Here is a 14,225-nt window from a genome sequence, read left to right on the forward strand (position 1 = left end):
TTTTTCAAGGGACTGACAAGCCAAGAGCTAAGAAACTGGAACTAGATGTCTTGGAGTTGGGACAGTCTCCAAATATTAGGGCTAGAACATGCAAAAGCCAAATGGCAGACTAGAGCACATAAGACCAAAGTGAACAGAGTAGGAAGAAAGTAGTACAAAAAGAGACTGAGAGGAAGGTAGGCCCTTGTGAGGTTTTTTTTATTGTTGTTGGGATTGAATCCAGGGGCATCTACCTCCATGCTACACCCTTAAGCTTTTTCTTTTTTTTTTAAAGGGTCTCACTAAGTTGGTGAGGCTGTCATGTCTCAGCCTGAGATTACAAATGTGCCACCACGTCTGGCTCCATGAAGGTTTATTATTGAATCCTAGACACTGAGGTACCTCCCACTAAGGAAGAGATTGGGCTTGCATCTTGAAGAACACACTCTGGATCCCTGTGGAGAGGAGTTTTAAAAAGTAAGACACACTGACAGCCTAGTAAGAGATCTGGTGCCAGAACCCAGGTAAGTGGTGATGGAGACGAGGAAGGTGGCAGGAATCTCTCATGTACACAACTACTACATGGTGAAATTAAAAAGTATCATCAGGTTTGGGGGCAGCACTACACAGTGAACTACAGCCTGGAAGCCACCCCCAGCCAGGACAGAGATGTCCCTACGCTTCACATATACTCAAAGCTCTCCTCTGGTGTGTGGGAAATCAAGAGGTTTCTTGCTTTAATCCTAAAGTGAGCAAAGCAATAGTTCTTCCTGGGCCCAGTAAGGATGTATCAGGGGTCAGAAAGCATGTTGTCAATAGCCCCTAATTTGCTTTCAAAGGGCCTTGTCTTACAGGGCCTCTGGACTCACCCCATTAGACAGGCTGCTGAGTCAGCCCGTCCTGAACCACAGGTTGCCATCTAGTGGCCACTCAGCAAGGACACCGTCAGAGAGTCTGGTTCCAGCAAAAGGCCTGTGAAGAACCAGGCCCGGAGTGTAAGAGCCGGTCTTAGGCTTCTTAGGAAGCAGCCACCTCTTCAAGTGCAGTTTCCCTATAAGCTCCTCTGTTCTGCAGAAGTCAGTGACAGTGCCACACATCTAAGGAGCACCATTTCCCAAAACAAAATATGTGCAAATGTGGGTGCTATTTCTTGAGTGTAGCTGCCATAACAGGTTCAGAAGTGACACAGTACAATAAGCAATGATTCTCAGAGGCTATGAAATCATAAAATCAGAAGTAGTTCCCCCATTCCCTGGAAAGGGCCTACACACCCCTTCACTCAGTGAGAGATAGCTCTCCTGCCCATCATGGGTTTTACACAAAGTTGGCTACAGTTCACCCCTTCACTCTTTTTTGTTTTTGCAGTATTAGTGATGGAACCCAGGAGCATTCTACCTCTAAGCTACACCCCCAGCCCTATTTTTTAGTCTTTATTTTGAAACAGGGTCTCACTGAATTGCAAAGGGCCTCACTAAGTAGTAGCTGAGGCTTTCTGCGAATCCAGATCCTCCTGTCTCAGCCTTCCATTCACTTTTTTTTTAGTTTAGCCCCCCACCCCTAAACACACACACACAAACACACACACACACACACACACACACACACACACACACACACACACACGTGCGCGCGCGCCTAACTCATCAAAGGTAATCTTAAATCCACACACTGGAACAGGGCAGTCAATAATAAAACAGTCAATCCAAATGAGAGCTATGCTCTCTTGGGATTTAAGAAGATTCTCTTGGGATTGAGAAGGATTTAAGGAGCATGGCAGGAACAGATGTGCCCGCTCCACTGTGGCCATTCTGTCCAGTTCTCTCACACACCATCACTGTTCAGGGCAACAGGCCAGGGGTATAGCTGGCACTCCACTCCTCCAGACAGCACCAAGGAGACGCAGTTTTGAGTGCCCAGGTATAAGCCACGTATTGTTCCTTTGCTATTCTGGTTTGGAATTGTTATCAGACACCAGGGAAGTAACAGAACTGAACTCTTGGCTCCAGAATCCATAGGCTTTCTAGTTCTAGCACATGCCCACTAAACTGTAACCATCGCTGAGGGATTTTTGTTGTTTTGCTTTTGTTTTGGCACTGAGGATTGAACCCAGGGGCATTCTGTCTCCAAGCTATAGCCCCAGTCCTTTTTTAATTTTCAGACAATATCTCACTAAGTTGCTGAAGCTGGCCTTGCATCTAAACTCCTCTCATCTCAGCTCCCAAGGACTAGAATTACACCCAGTCATCAGGTTACACCACCCCAACTCAACTCCAACTTTAACCCAGTAAAAATCAAGATCTGTTTTTCTTAGTTATAGTGAAAAGAAAAAGATAATAATTCTAAGTATATTAGAGTTACTATGTTAAGAATTAGCACTACATCTGCAATACCATCTGAAATGTTCAGTCAACCACCCCAACTGTAGCCTTTAAGACCTAATGTAACAGATCAATATGTTTTGTTGAATGAAGCTCTTAACATATACATGCATATACACTAACACAAATACAAAATAAATACATAAAACCACTGATTTTCCCCCCCTTATCTGGGCCACATAGGAAAATCTTTATTTTTTCTTTTATAGTCACTAGAGTAAATAAAGTTCTAGTTTTGCTCAAAGTTAAAATCAGAATGTGTAAAATAGAAAACAAGCATTTTCACTCATAAGTTATACTTCATCAACTTTTTCTAACTGAAAACCAGAAGTTGGTAAGCCTTTGCTTTTTTTTCTTTTGTGGTACCAGGGATGGAACCCAGGGCCCTTCTATCTCTGCACCACACCTCTGGCCCTAATTTTTTATTTGAAAACAATCTTACCAAGTTGCTGAGAGCCTAAGTTACTGAGGCTGGCTTTGAGACTCTGATCTCCTATCACAGCCTCCCAAGTACTGGGATTACAGGTATGTGCCACAACACCTGCTTGTTTTGCTTTGCTTTTTAAGCTCTAAACACACACCAATCCAATCCAACAGCCACTAGGCACGTGTGACTACTGGGCACTTTAAACATGGCTAACATAAGCTGAACATTGTAAATACAAGACTCTGAAGATATAACTTAAAAAATAAAATATCTCATTAATTTCTTAAAATACTTATGTTGGAATGATGATATTTTGGGTTAAGTACAATATATTAAAACCTTTTTTTTGGGGGGGGGGGCAGTACTGGGGATGACACCCAGGGGTATTCTATCTCCAAGCTATACTCCTAATCCTATTTTTTCTTTTTTCTCTTTCTTTCTCTCTTTACCCCTCCCCCCCTCTCTCTCTTTCTTAGATGGAACCCAGAGGAATTTGACCTCCAACCTATACCCCCTGCCCTATTTTCTTTTATTCTTTATTTTGAAACAGGGTCTCACTAAGTTCCGGAGGGCCTCACTAAGTATCTGAGGCTGTCCGCGAACCGCGATCCTCTAGTCTCAGCCTCCCAAATGCTGAGATTACAAGCGTGCGCCACCACGCCTGGCTTCATTCTTTATTTTGAAACAAGGTCTCACTGAGTTGCAAAGGGCCTAAGTAGCCGAGGCTGTCTGCAAACCGTGACTCTCCTGTCTCAGCCTCCCAAATGCTGGGATTACAAGCGTGTACTACCACGCCCAACTTAAAACCATTTTTTATCTGCTTCTTTCTGATTGATTGATTGAACCCAGGGGCATTCTACCTCTGAGCCACACCTCTAGTCCTAATTTATTTTTATTTGGAAACAGAGTCTCACTAAATTGCAGAGGGCCTCACTAAGTTGGTGAAGCTGTCATCGAACCTGAGATCCTCCTGTCTCAACCTCCCAAGTACTTGTATTACAACATGCATGAGCCACTATGCCCTACTATATATTTTAATGTGGCTATAAGAAAATTTTATATTACAAATGTGGCTCACAAGTTTGAGAAAAGGTTTGCCTATTCTAATGAATACAGCTGCTCTAGAGGAATATTCTCTCTACACACACACACAATGCAAAAACTTTGTTAAAATTCACTCATCATAGTTCTCAATATAGGTCTTGATCTTTCCATCTCTGGCCACAGGAAAGCTTGACCAGACAACCTGACTTCTTTACATGCAATCACCTTCTACCTCCTATGGAAGAAGCAATTATATAGAGAAGGTGTGGACCTCCCACTCCAGGGCAGCCTCACAACTTACTGTAGAGAAGTCATTCCTTTTAACCATTCTTGAAGAGTAAAATAACCCATGTTCTGTGCATCCAATTTCCAAGCCAGGACAAGCATAACTACCTGTTTAAAAGAAAAAAAGACAATTAAATCTCAGCAATTAAATGCATCAGCAAATGCCAAACCCTTCTGTTCCAGTCACTAAAATATGAACCGAGTAACTACAAAACTGAGTTCTAGTTTGGCAAACATCTAATATGTCTGACAATACCGTCTGCTGACAAGGGTTTGGAGAAACATGCACCCTCACCATGCAGGCCAGTAGAAGTGGAAAGTGAGCAACCTCTCCAGAGGGCAAGTCTGCAGTCTCCATCAAAATCAAAGCCATTAACTCACTCAGCAATTCCACCTTCGGAGTTATCTCATAGACACACCTGCACACATACCCAAAGATATTCAGCAATGTTTACTACAGTACTGTTTGCAGTGGCAAAAGTTGAAAACAACCAACTGTCCATTAATAAAGAATTAAACACTTCTTTACTATATATATATATATATTCCAAACAAAGGAATACTATGACACCATCAATATGAATGAGGTAAAGCTAACTGTTCAAATACAGAATAATTGCCAAGATTTATTAAGGTGCAGAATAGTGTTAAAAAAATAAAAAGGTGGATGGTAGGAGATGTGTACTGGAGTTGTACCACACATGTCTATGTCCAAGAATTGAGCCATGTACACTGGAGATAAAACCTTTCAAGTGACCCAACACTTCACGACAAGAACCCTGTGCCTAGAGTGAACACAGGAGGAGTGCAGGGCCCCCCAGTGGGGGGGCCAGCCCCTTGGTGCCATTCTTGCTTTTATTGAATTTCCTGAAAATCTGCAGACATGAGGAGCTGTGACCACTCAAGGCTTATGCTGTTGCCTGTCAGTATCTCCTGAAGCTTCTTTAGAAAAAGGATGGTGCAGAGAATCAAGGTGAGTTATACTAAAAACATGAAGATGTAAGAGCAAAATTTCACTTCAAAGGAGCACCCAGCTACAAGCCATCCAGAGCACTGCAGAGGGGACAGGCTGAGGCCATCCATGATTGTCTTCCTGCTCACCCACCTCAACAACCCAAGGAAAGGTGAGGAGGAACTAAAAAGGAAAGTATGTCAATCCTAAAAAGATGAAACAGAGATAGGGCTCTTTTAGGATTCTCCTGCTGCTCTGCAGGGCTGGCTATCTCTGGACAGTCATTCATAGACAAGGGACACCCAAATTCTAAACTGGGGTCAGGTACACACCGTTGATGGGCACTCTCTGTTGTAACAGAAAAAGACACTGAACAGAAATACATGTTTCTAGGGCCAGGCGTTGTTGCAAACGCTTGTAATCCCAGTATGTGGAAGGCTGAAACAGGAGGATCAGGCAGATTGGAAGCCAACCCTACTTAATGAGGCTCTCAAGCAACTTAGCAAGAAACTGTTTCAAAATAAAATATAAAAATAGGTCTGAGAGTGTAGCCTGGAGGTAGAAAACCCCTGGGTTTCATCCCCGGAAGAAAGGAAGGAATAGACAGACAGACAGATATGTTTCTGTAATCTGGTTGGCCTGGGACCAGGGTACTCCTTATTTCTTTAATGTAATTTCTTTACATAGAACCTAAACCTTCATTTCAACAACTGGAAAAACTACCCAAAACCAGCAAACCAGCATCCATGGTTCCAACTAGGTCAGATGGTGGTGGTGGTGGTAGTGAAAGAAATCAGGATACCATAAAAACATAAACTAACAAGGCAAGAAGTCATTCAGAAAATCAATTTTAGATGATATAATGAGCCTTTAAGAGCACACAGGCACATTTAAAACTTGAACAGATGTATTCAGGGGACTCAGATGATCTATTTATCTGTTGGACAGCAACCTAGTCTGCAGGCTAAAAGTCTCTAACTATGTCTAATCAATACTTGAAGGATTAGTGAAAAACATTCTCCTTATGTGGACTTTATATTTTCTGCTTTGAAAATTACTATCAATGAGAAACTACTACATTTCTAGGACCTTTCATCAAATAATTTATACAGATCAACTTTTTAAGTCACTACACTTTTTTGGATTTAAGAAAAAGAGTAATGACTGTATGTATATTCTTAACTTATATCTCTTCCTAGCCCACTACTAGAAAGATTAAAAATTCTACTTAAAAATTTCAGTTAAAAAAAAAAAAGGATTTGTTGTTATTTGACTTCTTTATGCTTGCTACTCTGATTGGGTTTGGATAGAATCTCAGTGTAGCTTAATTTGCATCTCCCTGATGGCTAATGATGTTGAATATTTTTTTCATGTATCTATTGGCCATTTATATCTCTTTTGTGAAGTGTCTATTCAATTCAGTTGCCCATTTCTTAATTGGGTTGTTTTGCTAGTATAGAATCTTTTGAGCTCTTTGTATATTCTGGATATTAGCCATCTATCAGAGTGGTAGCTGGTAAAGATCTCCTATTCTGTAGGCTTTCTCTTTGGATTCTTGATGGTTTCCTTTGATGAACAGAAACATTTTAGTTTGATGCCATCCCACTTGTTAATTCTTATTTTAAAATCCTATGATTTGGAGGTCTTGTTGAGGAAATCACTACCTGTGCCTATATATTGGAGTGTTGAACCTATGCCCTTCTCTAATAGCTTTACAGTCTCTGGTCTGATGTCCAGGTCTTTGATCTATTTCAATTTGATTCCTGTACACGGTGAGAGGAAAAGATTTAGTTCCATCTTTCTATAAATGGATAGCCAGTTCTCCCAGCACCAATTGTTGAAAAGGCTATCTTTTCTTCAGCATATGAATTTGGCCCCTTTGTCAAAGATCAATTGACTCTAAGTGTGTGGTTTGTTTCTTATCTTCTATTCTGTTCCACTGGTCTATGTGCCTGTTACTGTGCCAGTATCATGCTGTTGCAACTACTATACCTCTGTAGTATAATTTGAAGTCAGAGATTGTGATGCCTCCTGCATGGTTCTTATTGCTGAGAATTGCTTTGGCTATTCTGGGTCTTTTCTTTCTCCGTATAAAATTCATGACTGATTTTTCTAGGTCTATGAAGAATGTCGTTGGTATTTTAATAGAAATTGCATTGAATCTGGCTATACCACTCCTGGGTATCTTTCCAAAGGGGTTGAAATCAGAGAACTACAGTAACATATATGTACCCATGTTCATAGCAGCACAATTTGCAATAGCCAAAATATGGAACCAACCTAAGTCTATCTATTAATAGATGAATGGATTGCAAAATTATGGGAAATACAGACAATGGACTTCTACTCAGCAAAAAAGAAGAATAAAATCATGTCACTTGCAAGAAGATGGAAAGACCTGGATAACATTATGTTAGGTGAGATCAGCCATGCACAGAAAGAGAAGGGTCATAGGTTTTCTCTAATACGCTCAAACTAGGGAGTATTAGGGATACAACAAGGACTCCAGATAATGTAGGGGAAACCTCAGCAAAGGCAGAAAGGAAGGGGAGGGGAGGAAGAAGGCTGAGGTTAATTAATGGAAAAGCTACATTTGAATATGTGTATGCATGTGAATATAACATTGTTAACCTGGATACTCAGTATTGGGAGGGAGGGAAAAGGGAAAGTGGGGAGCACCAAGTAATGTGTGAATATATGCCATTGTCAACATGATCCACATTATGATGTGAGGCTATAGTGCAATAATTTAAAAAAAGGATGAGTGCAGGAGCACATGCACACAAATAGGCATAAGCTATGGCTAAGATAATCACACCAGAGAATAGTCTCCACAGGATAAAACAGACTTTCTTAGGCTAACAAAGAAGCTGAAGTATTAAATAAAGATTTTGTCCTTCTCATGGTAAATGAAAGCAGAATTGTATAGGCTTGTTTAAATTTTATAAGCTATGCATAACAGGTGAGGTGAAGCTTCAAACATTCTTAAAATGCTTGCTCTTCAATGTAGAACAGGCTTTAAAAATATCCTCTTTCACCGCTTGTTTTTCAAATGTTAAGATCTCTGAAACTGGGATGCATCCACAACTGATGGCAAATCACAGTTTATTTATTCACACTTTTTCTTCTGTAGAAGAAGACATAAACTAATACAACTTACTCTGGTGTTGTTTTAGAATTGAAGTACAATAGTATATAGTTGGAACAATATTCTGATTTTGGTCTTTTAGTCTTCAGCATACTTCCATATTTCAAAACTATTTCTAGTTCTAAAGGACTCCTAACTGCCAAAAAAGGATGACAGTAATAGCTGTCTTTTATTGAGCTGTGTTACTGAAGGAGAGGAAGTGTGAAGAGCTCTGCCTCCCTTTCTTTTTCAGTTTGAATCAATACACTGCTCCCCACACAGAGGCAGGCTTTGCTGCCTCTGAAGCTAAAGGCTCTGCTAATCATTTACATACCTGCAGACTGACCTGGTCTCTCTCTCTTCTGACTTAAGGCCTGGGCCTGCGTCTCATCACAGGCCCATTTCTACCTTCTTGGTGGAACCTCTAGATCCCTTGCCAGGCCAAACTCACTCTCACCCTTTTGATAATACTGTTAGAAAACACTGGCAAGCTTGGACAAGAGCCCATGAGAATATTTCTGTCTGAAGGTCAGTGAAATAGACTTTTCCTATCCAATGAGCACTACTGACCCTGTTTTTCCCCAATCTTTATACTAAGGCAAATGATTTGTCAAGAAACCTGAACTGAGCCGGGCATAGTGGCATACGCCCAGAATTAGCCTCCTCCCAGGCTGAGACAGGAGGATCATGGTTCATGGATAGCTTCAGCTACTTAGCGAATCCCTTTGCAACTCAGTGAGACCCTGTTTCAAAATAAAGAATAAGCCGGGTGTGATGGTGCATGCTTGTAATCCCAGCATTCGGGAGGCTGAGACAGGAAGACTGCGGTTCGTGGACAGCCTCAGCTACTTAGGCCCTCCACAACTTAGTGAGACCCTGTTTCAAAATAAAGAATAAAAAACAGGACAGGGCATGTAGCTTGGAGGTCAAATGCCCCTGGGTTCCATCCCCAGACCCGCAAAAAAAAAATAAAAGAAAAAAAGAATAAAAAAAAATAGGGCTGGTGGTGTCATTTGGAGGTATTGCCCCTGGGTTCCATCCCCAGTACTGGAAAAAAAAAAAAATCTGAACTGGAACATGATAAAAAAAATGCAAGACAAAAATCCACATAATGAGTGAAAGACATCTTAAAGGCAATTCAGAAAATTTAAGTTATTTAGAGCAAAATGGAGGAAGGTAACAGAGGCACAGAACTACGGAGGTAATTATTATTATTATTATTTTTTTTTTTTTTTTGGTGGTACTGGGGTTCCTGGAAGCCCTTCTACCTCCAGGCTACACTCCCAAACCTATTTTTTACATTTTTATTTGGAAACAGGGTCTCCTAAGCCAGCACACGTGGCTGGCTTCGAACCTGCACGATTCTCCTGTCTCTGCCTCCCAAGCGCGGGAATTACAAGCGTGCGCCACTACACCCGGCCTATTATTATTACTACTACTATTATTATTATTATTATTATTATTATTATTATTATTTAAAGAAAAGAAGTCGAAGTCTCAGTGCTGGTTTTCTTAAAGCACAACATAGACAGCCTGGCACCAGATGTCTTGCAAAGTCTCAATAAAGGGGACGAGGACCTCTGAGATCTCTCCCAGATCATAAATTCATTTAGGACCTAGGCTATGTTTGTTAAATTGGAAGCCTGTGTAAAATTGAACTGCATCAGTTATGGGCCAGAGATGTAGAAGCAAATTTTTTTTTTTAGAGATTATATGGAATATCTCTATACTGAGGGATGTCTGTAGGCATTTTGTTCTGTGTGCGTGTGTATGATGCTGGTGATTGAGCCCAGGGATATTCTACCTCTGAGCTACATCCCCAGCTCTATTTATTTTTTATTTGGAAACAGGGTCTCAATAGAGATTATATGGAAACAAAAAAAAATATTCAACAATAACAACAGGCTAAGAATTAGGCAAAAAATAATTAAACATAAAATAACTCTAATTTTTAAAGGAAATAGTGCTTTTATACTAAAATCAGTCACCTTCTGAGATAAATTCAATTGGAAGTGAAAGATTTGTGAAACATTCATAGTAATTATAACCCACTCAGAACCTTTATGCATAATTATTCAAAATCTAGGCCTAACTCTTCATTAGGTTGAAAAAACGATTGAAAGAGACAAAAGTAAACAGCATGAAGTGACTCAGTTCCCCGCTCAGTCCCCAGGTTGATCTGTCATTGTAGGTACACATACCCACACACTTTTTAAAACATCTAGTTTAATTACTTAATTATTATACTTTTTAAATACAAGAAATTAAACCAGAGGGGGAAAATGACTACACCATGTCATTTACAAGAAAATAAGCCCTTACAAATCAAACTAGATTTTCTTAGGCAGCTTCATAAAAACTAACGTACCTCTATTTCTTTATTATTACTTTATTTGTAAAGAAGCAAAGTATTTTAGTAAGAAAAATAACTGATTCACACTACAAAGTTAGACTTACATTTTCTGGTTCAACACCAATGTCTTCACAAAACTTCTCCATGCCTTCAGGACCCACAACATCATCAGTACCTACAATAAATGCAATTTTATATAAATTAAATTTGACCGTGTACATGATTACAACTGTGGTCATATGATACTATCATCAAATAAGATGCAAAAATTTTAATTCCCTTTGGAAAAAGTATAAATTCTTCATTTTTTTAAATATAGTTTCCATTTATGCTACCTAGGCTGGGCTTAAACTCACGTTCCTCCAGCCTCAGCCTCCCAAGCAGTGGGATTACAGGAATGCACCATACTAATTTTGCTTGTGTGTGTGTGTGTGTGTGTGTGTGTGTATGTTTGTGGTGCTGGGAATAGAACTCAGGGCCTCACACATTATAGGCAGGCACTCTACCACTGAGCCCTCTGTACAATCATTAAATCAGTTTATCATTAAGTCCTTCATAGATTATGATATATTACCATTCATAACTAAAGAAGAGGCTATTTGTGTTTGAAAAGCTCTATTCTTATTTTGGTAATAATTTCAACACATTTAAGTATTAGGAAAGCAGCAAAGACCTACACACTAGTCTTTCTAAACTTAACTGGAAAAAATGTTTCTTTTACATAGAAAAAATAATCAACAGTTGGCCCTCTGTATTTGTGTTCCACATCCATGACTTAAACCAATTGGGGATCAAAAATGCTAGTAAAAAAGAATTGTGTCTCCAATGAACATGTATGAATTGTTTTTGGTCACTATTCCCTAAACAACAAAGCATAAAAACTATATAATATTCACATTGTATTAGGTACTACACATAATCTAGAGACAATTTAAAGTACACAGGAAGAGGTACATAGATTATATGCAATACTCTTAGCATTTTATATAAAGGAATGGAGCCCTGTGGTAGTATTCCTGGTGATCCTGAAACCAACCACCTACATATACTGAGGGATGTCTGTAGGCATTTTGTTCTGTGTGCGTGTGTATGATGCTGGTGATTGAGCCCAGGGATATTCTACCTCTGAGCTACATCCCCAGCTCTATTTATTTTTTATTTGGAAACAGGGTCTCATTAAGTTGATGAGAGCCTCACTGAGTTGGTAAGGCTATCCTTAAGCCTGTGCTCCTCCTGTTTCATCCTCCCAAGTACTGGGATTACAGGTGTATGCTACCACACCTGTCTCATTTTGTCCTTGATATAGGAAAAAAAAAAAAAAGCCTCCTTTTCCTTTAGCTTCAGTTCTGTTTCTTTCTGAAATAACTACCCATATATTCCATCTCTATTTCCTATTCATTCTTCAAATACTTTTTCCTACTTCTATCTTTCCACTGAAACTCTTCTTGCCAAGGTCACAACAACCCCCCAATTGTCCAATCTAAGAGACACATACCATCTGTATTTCATTTCACTTCTCTGCCATCTCTGAAAATTGAAGTGGTTCATTATTCACAAAGCTATCCTCTGCTTGTCCTGCTGTATTCTGTCCCAACAGGTGGCACCACCAAAAACAGAAACCTGGGAGCCAGCCTACATTCCTCCTCCAATACTGCAGCTCATGGACTATCAATTGTACTGTCAATGTACTTAAATTTCAATATTACTTCAAAATATTACTAAATGGCATCTCTCCTGTACCACTCAGATTCCTTGAGCCATCTGTACACAGCTACTAAGAGGTCCCACTCAAACACAAATCCCATACCAGCTCAAGAGGCTTCTGAGGCTCCCCACTGGCAAAAGTCCAAGTTTCTAGCATGTCAATAAGGCTGTCTATGATCCAGTGCCTCTCTTCCTTTTCAGTCTCATATCTTTCTACCTGCAAAGCAAGCTTCTAAGCAATAAATAAATCAACACCTATTTCTGAATGTATAAAAATTAAGATTTGAAACACCTACTGACCTGCAGTCTTGCTCTACACCACACATACCCAACACCACACTACACTCTGTGTCACCCCATCCTATTTTTCCCTTCCCCACCTCTTCTCATCTTCCCTGGCTAACTCATTTTAGCCTTTAGGCCTGGAACCAGACAGGCAGTCACCCCCCATCCCCTGCCAGGAGAGGCTGCTTCATGCAGCCCTCTGAAAACCCATGCAATGCTGGAAATAGTTCTCTCAAGGTTAGCACACTACATTAAAAAATTGCCACTCATTGTCTTTCCTTCAGAGCTCCTTAAAGCAGGAGCTATTTTATTATTCCTAAAACTTCAGAATACCACCTAGCACTGATCAATAAGTTTACTTAACAGATGAAACTACTACTACTACTCTCCAATCCTCCCTTATCCTCTATAGCCAGCAAGTGACCGAGCCCAGCAATATCCACCCTCTCACTTTGTCTCAGCTTCAATCAGGTAACACTTACTAGACCCATCCTGGAGTATGCACTGTAGTGTTGCTTAGGGTAAAAAGAAAAAGAAAAAAAAGAACATGGCCTCTTCCCTCCACGCAGGGAAATGAGGCACACAAGCACTTTCCATACAAGTAGTAACTGGGCTGCTCTCCACAGATCACGGAAATGAAAAATATCAGAGTACTTGCTGCAAAGTCTGTGGCACCTACCTTTTAAACATCTTTATTTTCATTTTCAAATGCAATTCACTATCATGTTTATGTATTAATGTACAAAAAAACTATATCTGATAAAGTTGTATTTGATGTCTCCCAATGTTTAAGATTTAAAAAATTAGGAATACACAGAAAAATATACAAAGTAAAGAAAAAAGAAAAACCCCAGAAAAAGGTAACAGAATTTGAATATATGAACAAAACAGCATGTGTGTTATTAAAAGGAGAATCATGGTATGGAAGAAACAATGCTAGCTTTGCCCAGATGAAGAGGAAGGACCTGAGCTTGAACTATTCAAAGTCTATTTTAACATAAATATACTGAATTACAGCTTGTCACGGAACATTATTTAAAATCTACTCATAAAACTACCACTTGTCACTTTTTAATTTTTCCTCATTATCTTTCCTGTGCACATATTTAAACCTGGTAATCGTTCACTGGGATCTTGGCTGTATTTTATAGTATATAATCAATTTGCCTATAGAATTAAGCAAACTAATTTACCAAGAAAGCTAAGGAGAAGCTGGGTGTGGTGGCGCACACTTGTAATCCCAGCATTTGGAAGGCTGAGACTGGAGGATCACGGTTCACGGACAGACCCAGCTACTTAGTGAGGCACTCCGTAACTTAGTGAGACCCTGTTTCAAAATAAAGAATGAAAAATAGGGCTGGGGGTGTAGCTCAGAAGGTAGAATGTCCCTGAGTTCCATCCCCAATACTTTAAATAAATAAGTAAATAAATAAATAATTAATTAAATACAGAGCTGGAGCTCAGAGGTAGAATGTCCTGGGTTCTCTCCCCAAGTAAAATAAATAAACACACACACACACACACACACACACACACACACACACACACTTAAAATAATAATGATGGAATGCCCCAAGTGACAAAATACTTGAGATATATTTGGGAAGGCAGAAATACTAATAAAAATCTAGAAAAAAACGATGCCTCCATTTTTCTGCCACCTTAAGTAGGTTTTAATGAATTTAACTTTC

The 14,225-nt window shown here is 39.7% G+C and overlaps 1 protein-coding gene across 1 annotated transcript in view; it reads right to left on the minus strand.

The window, feature by feature from the left end:
• The window catches only part of DCUN1D4 (defective in cullin neddylation 1 domain containing 4), a gene marked incomplete at both ends in the record, with an annotated part of 67,651 nt that overhangs the window by 18,388 nt on the left and 35,038 nt on the right, over positions 1 to 14,225 (minus strand). The window contains 2 exon segments of the mRNA XM_080698032.1: positions 4,130 to 4,221; positions 10,650 to 10,720. Coding sequence (XP_080554158.1) covers positions 4,130 to 4,221; positions 10,650 to 10,720 — 163 coding nt within the window.

Source organism: Muscardinus avellanarius, assembly GCF_963383645.1.
Source record: "Muscardinus avellanarius genome assembly, chromosome: 6".
NCBI lineage: Eukaryota > Metazoa > Chordata > Mammalia > Rodentia > Gliridae > Muscardinus > Muscardinus avellanarius.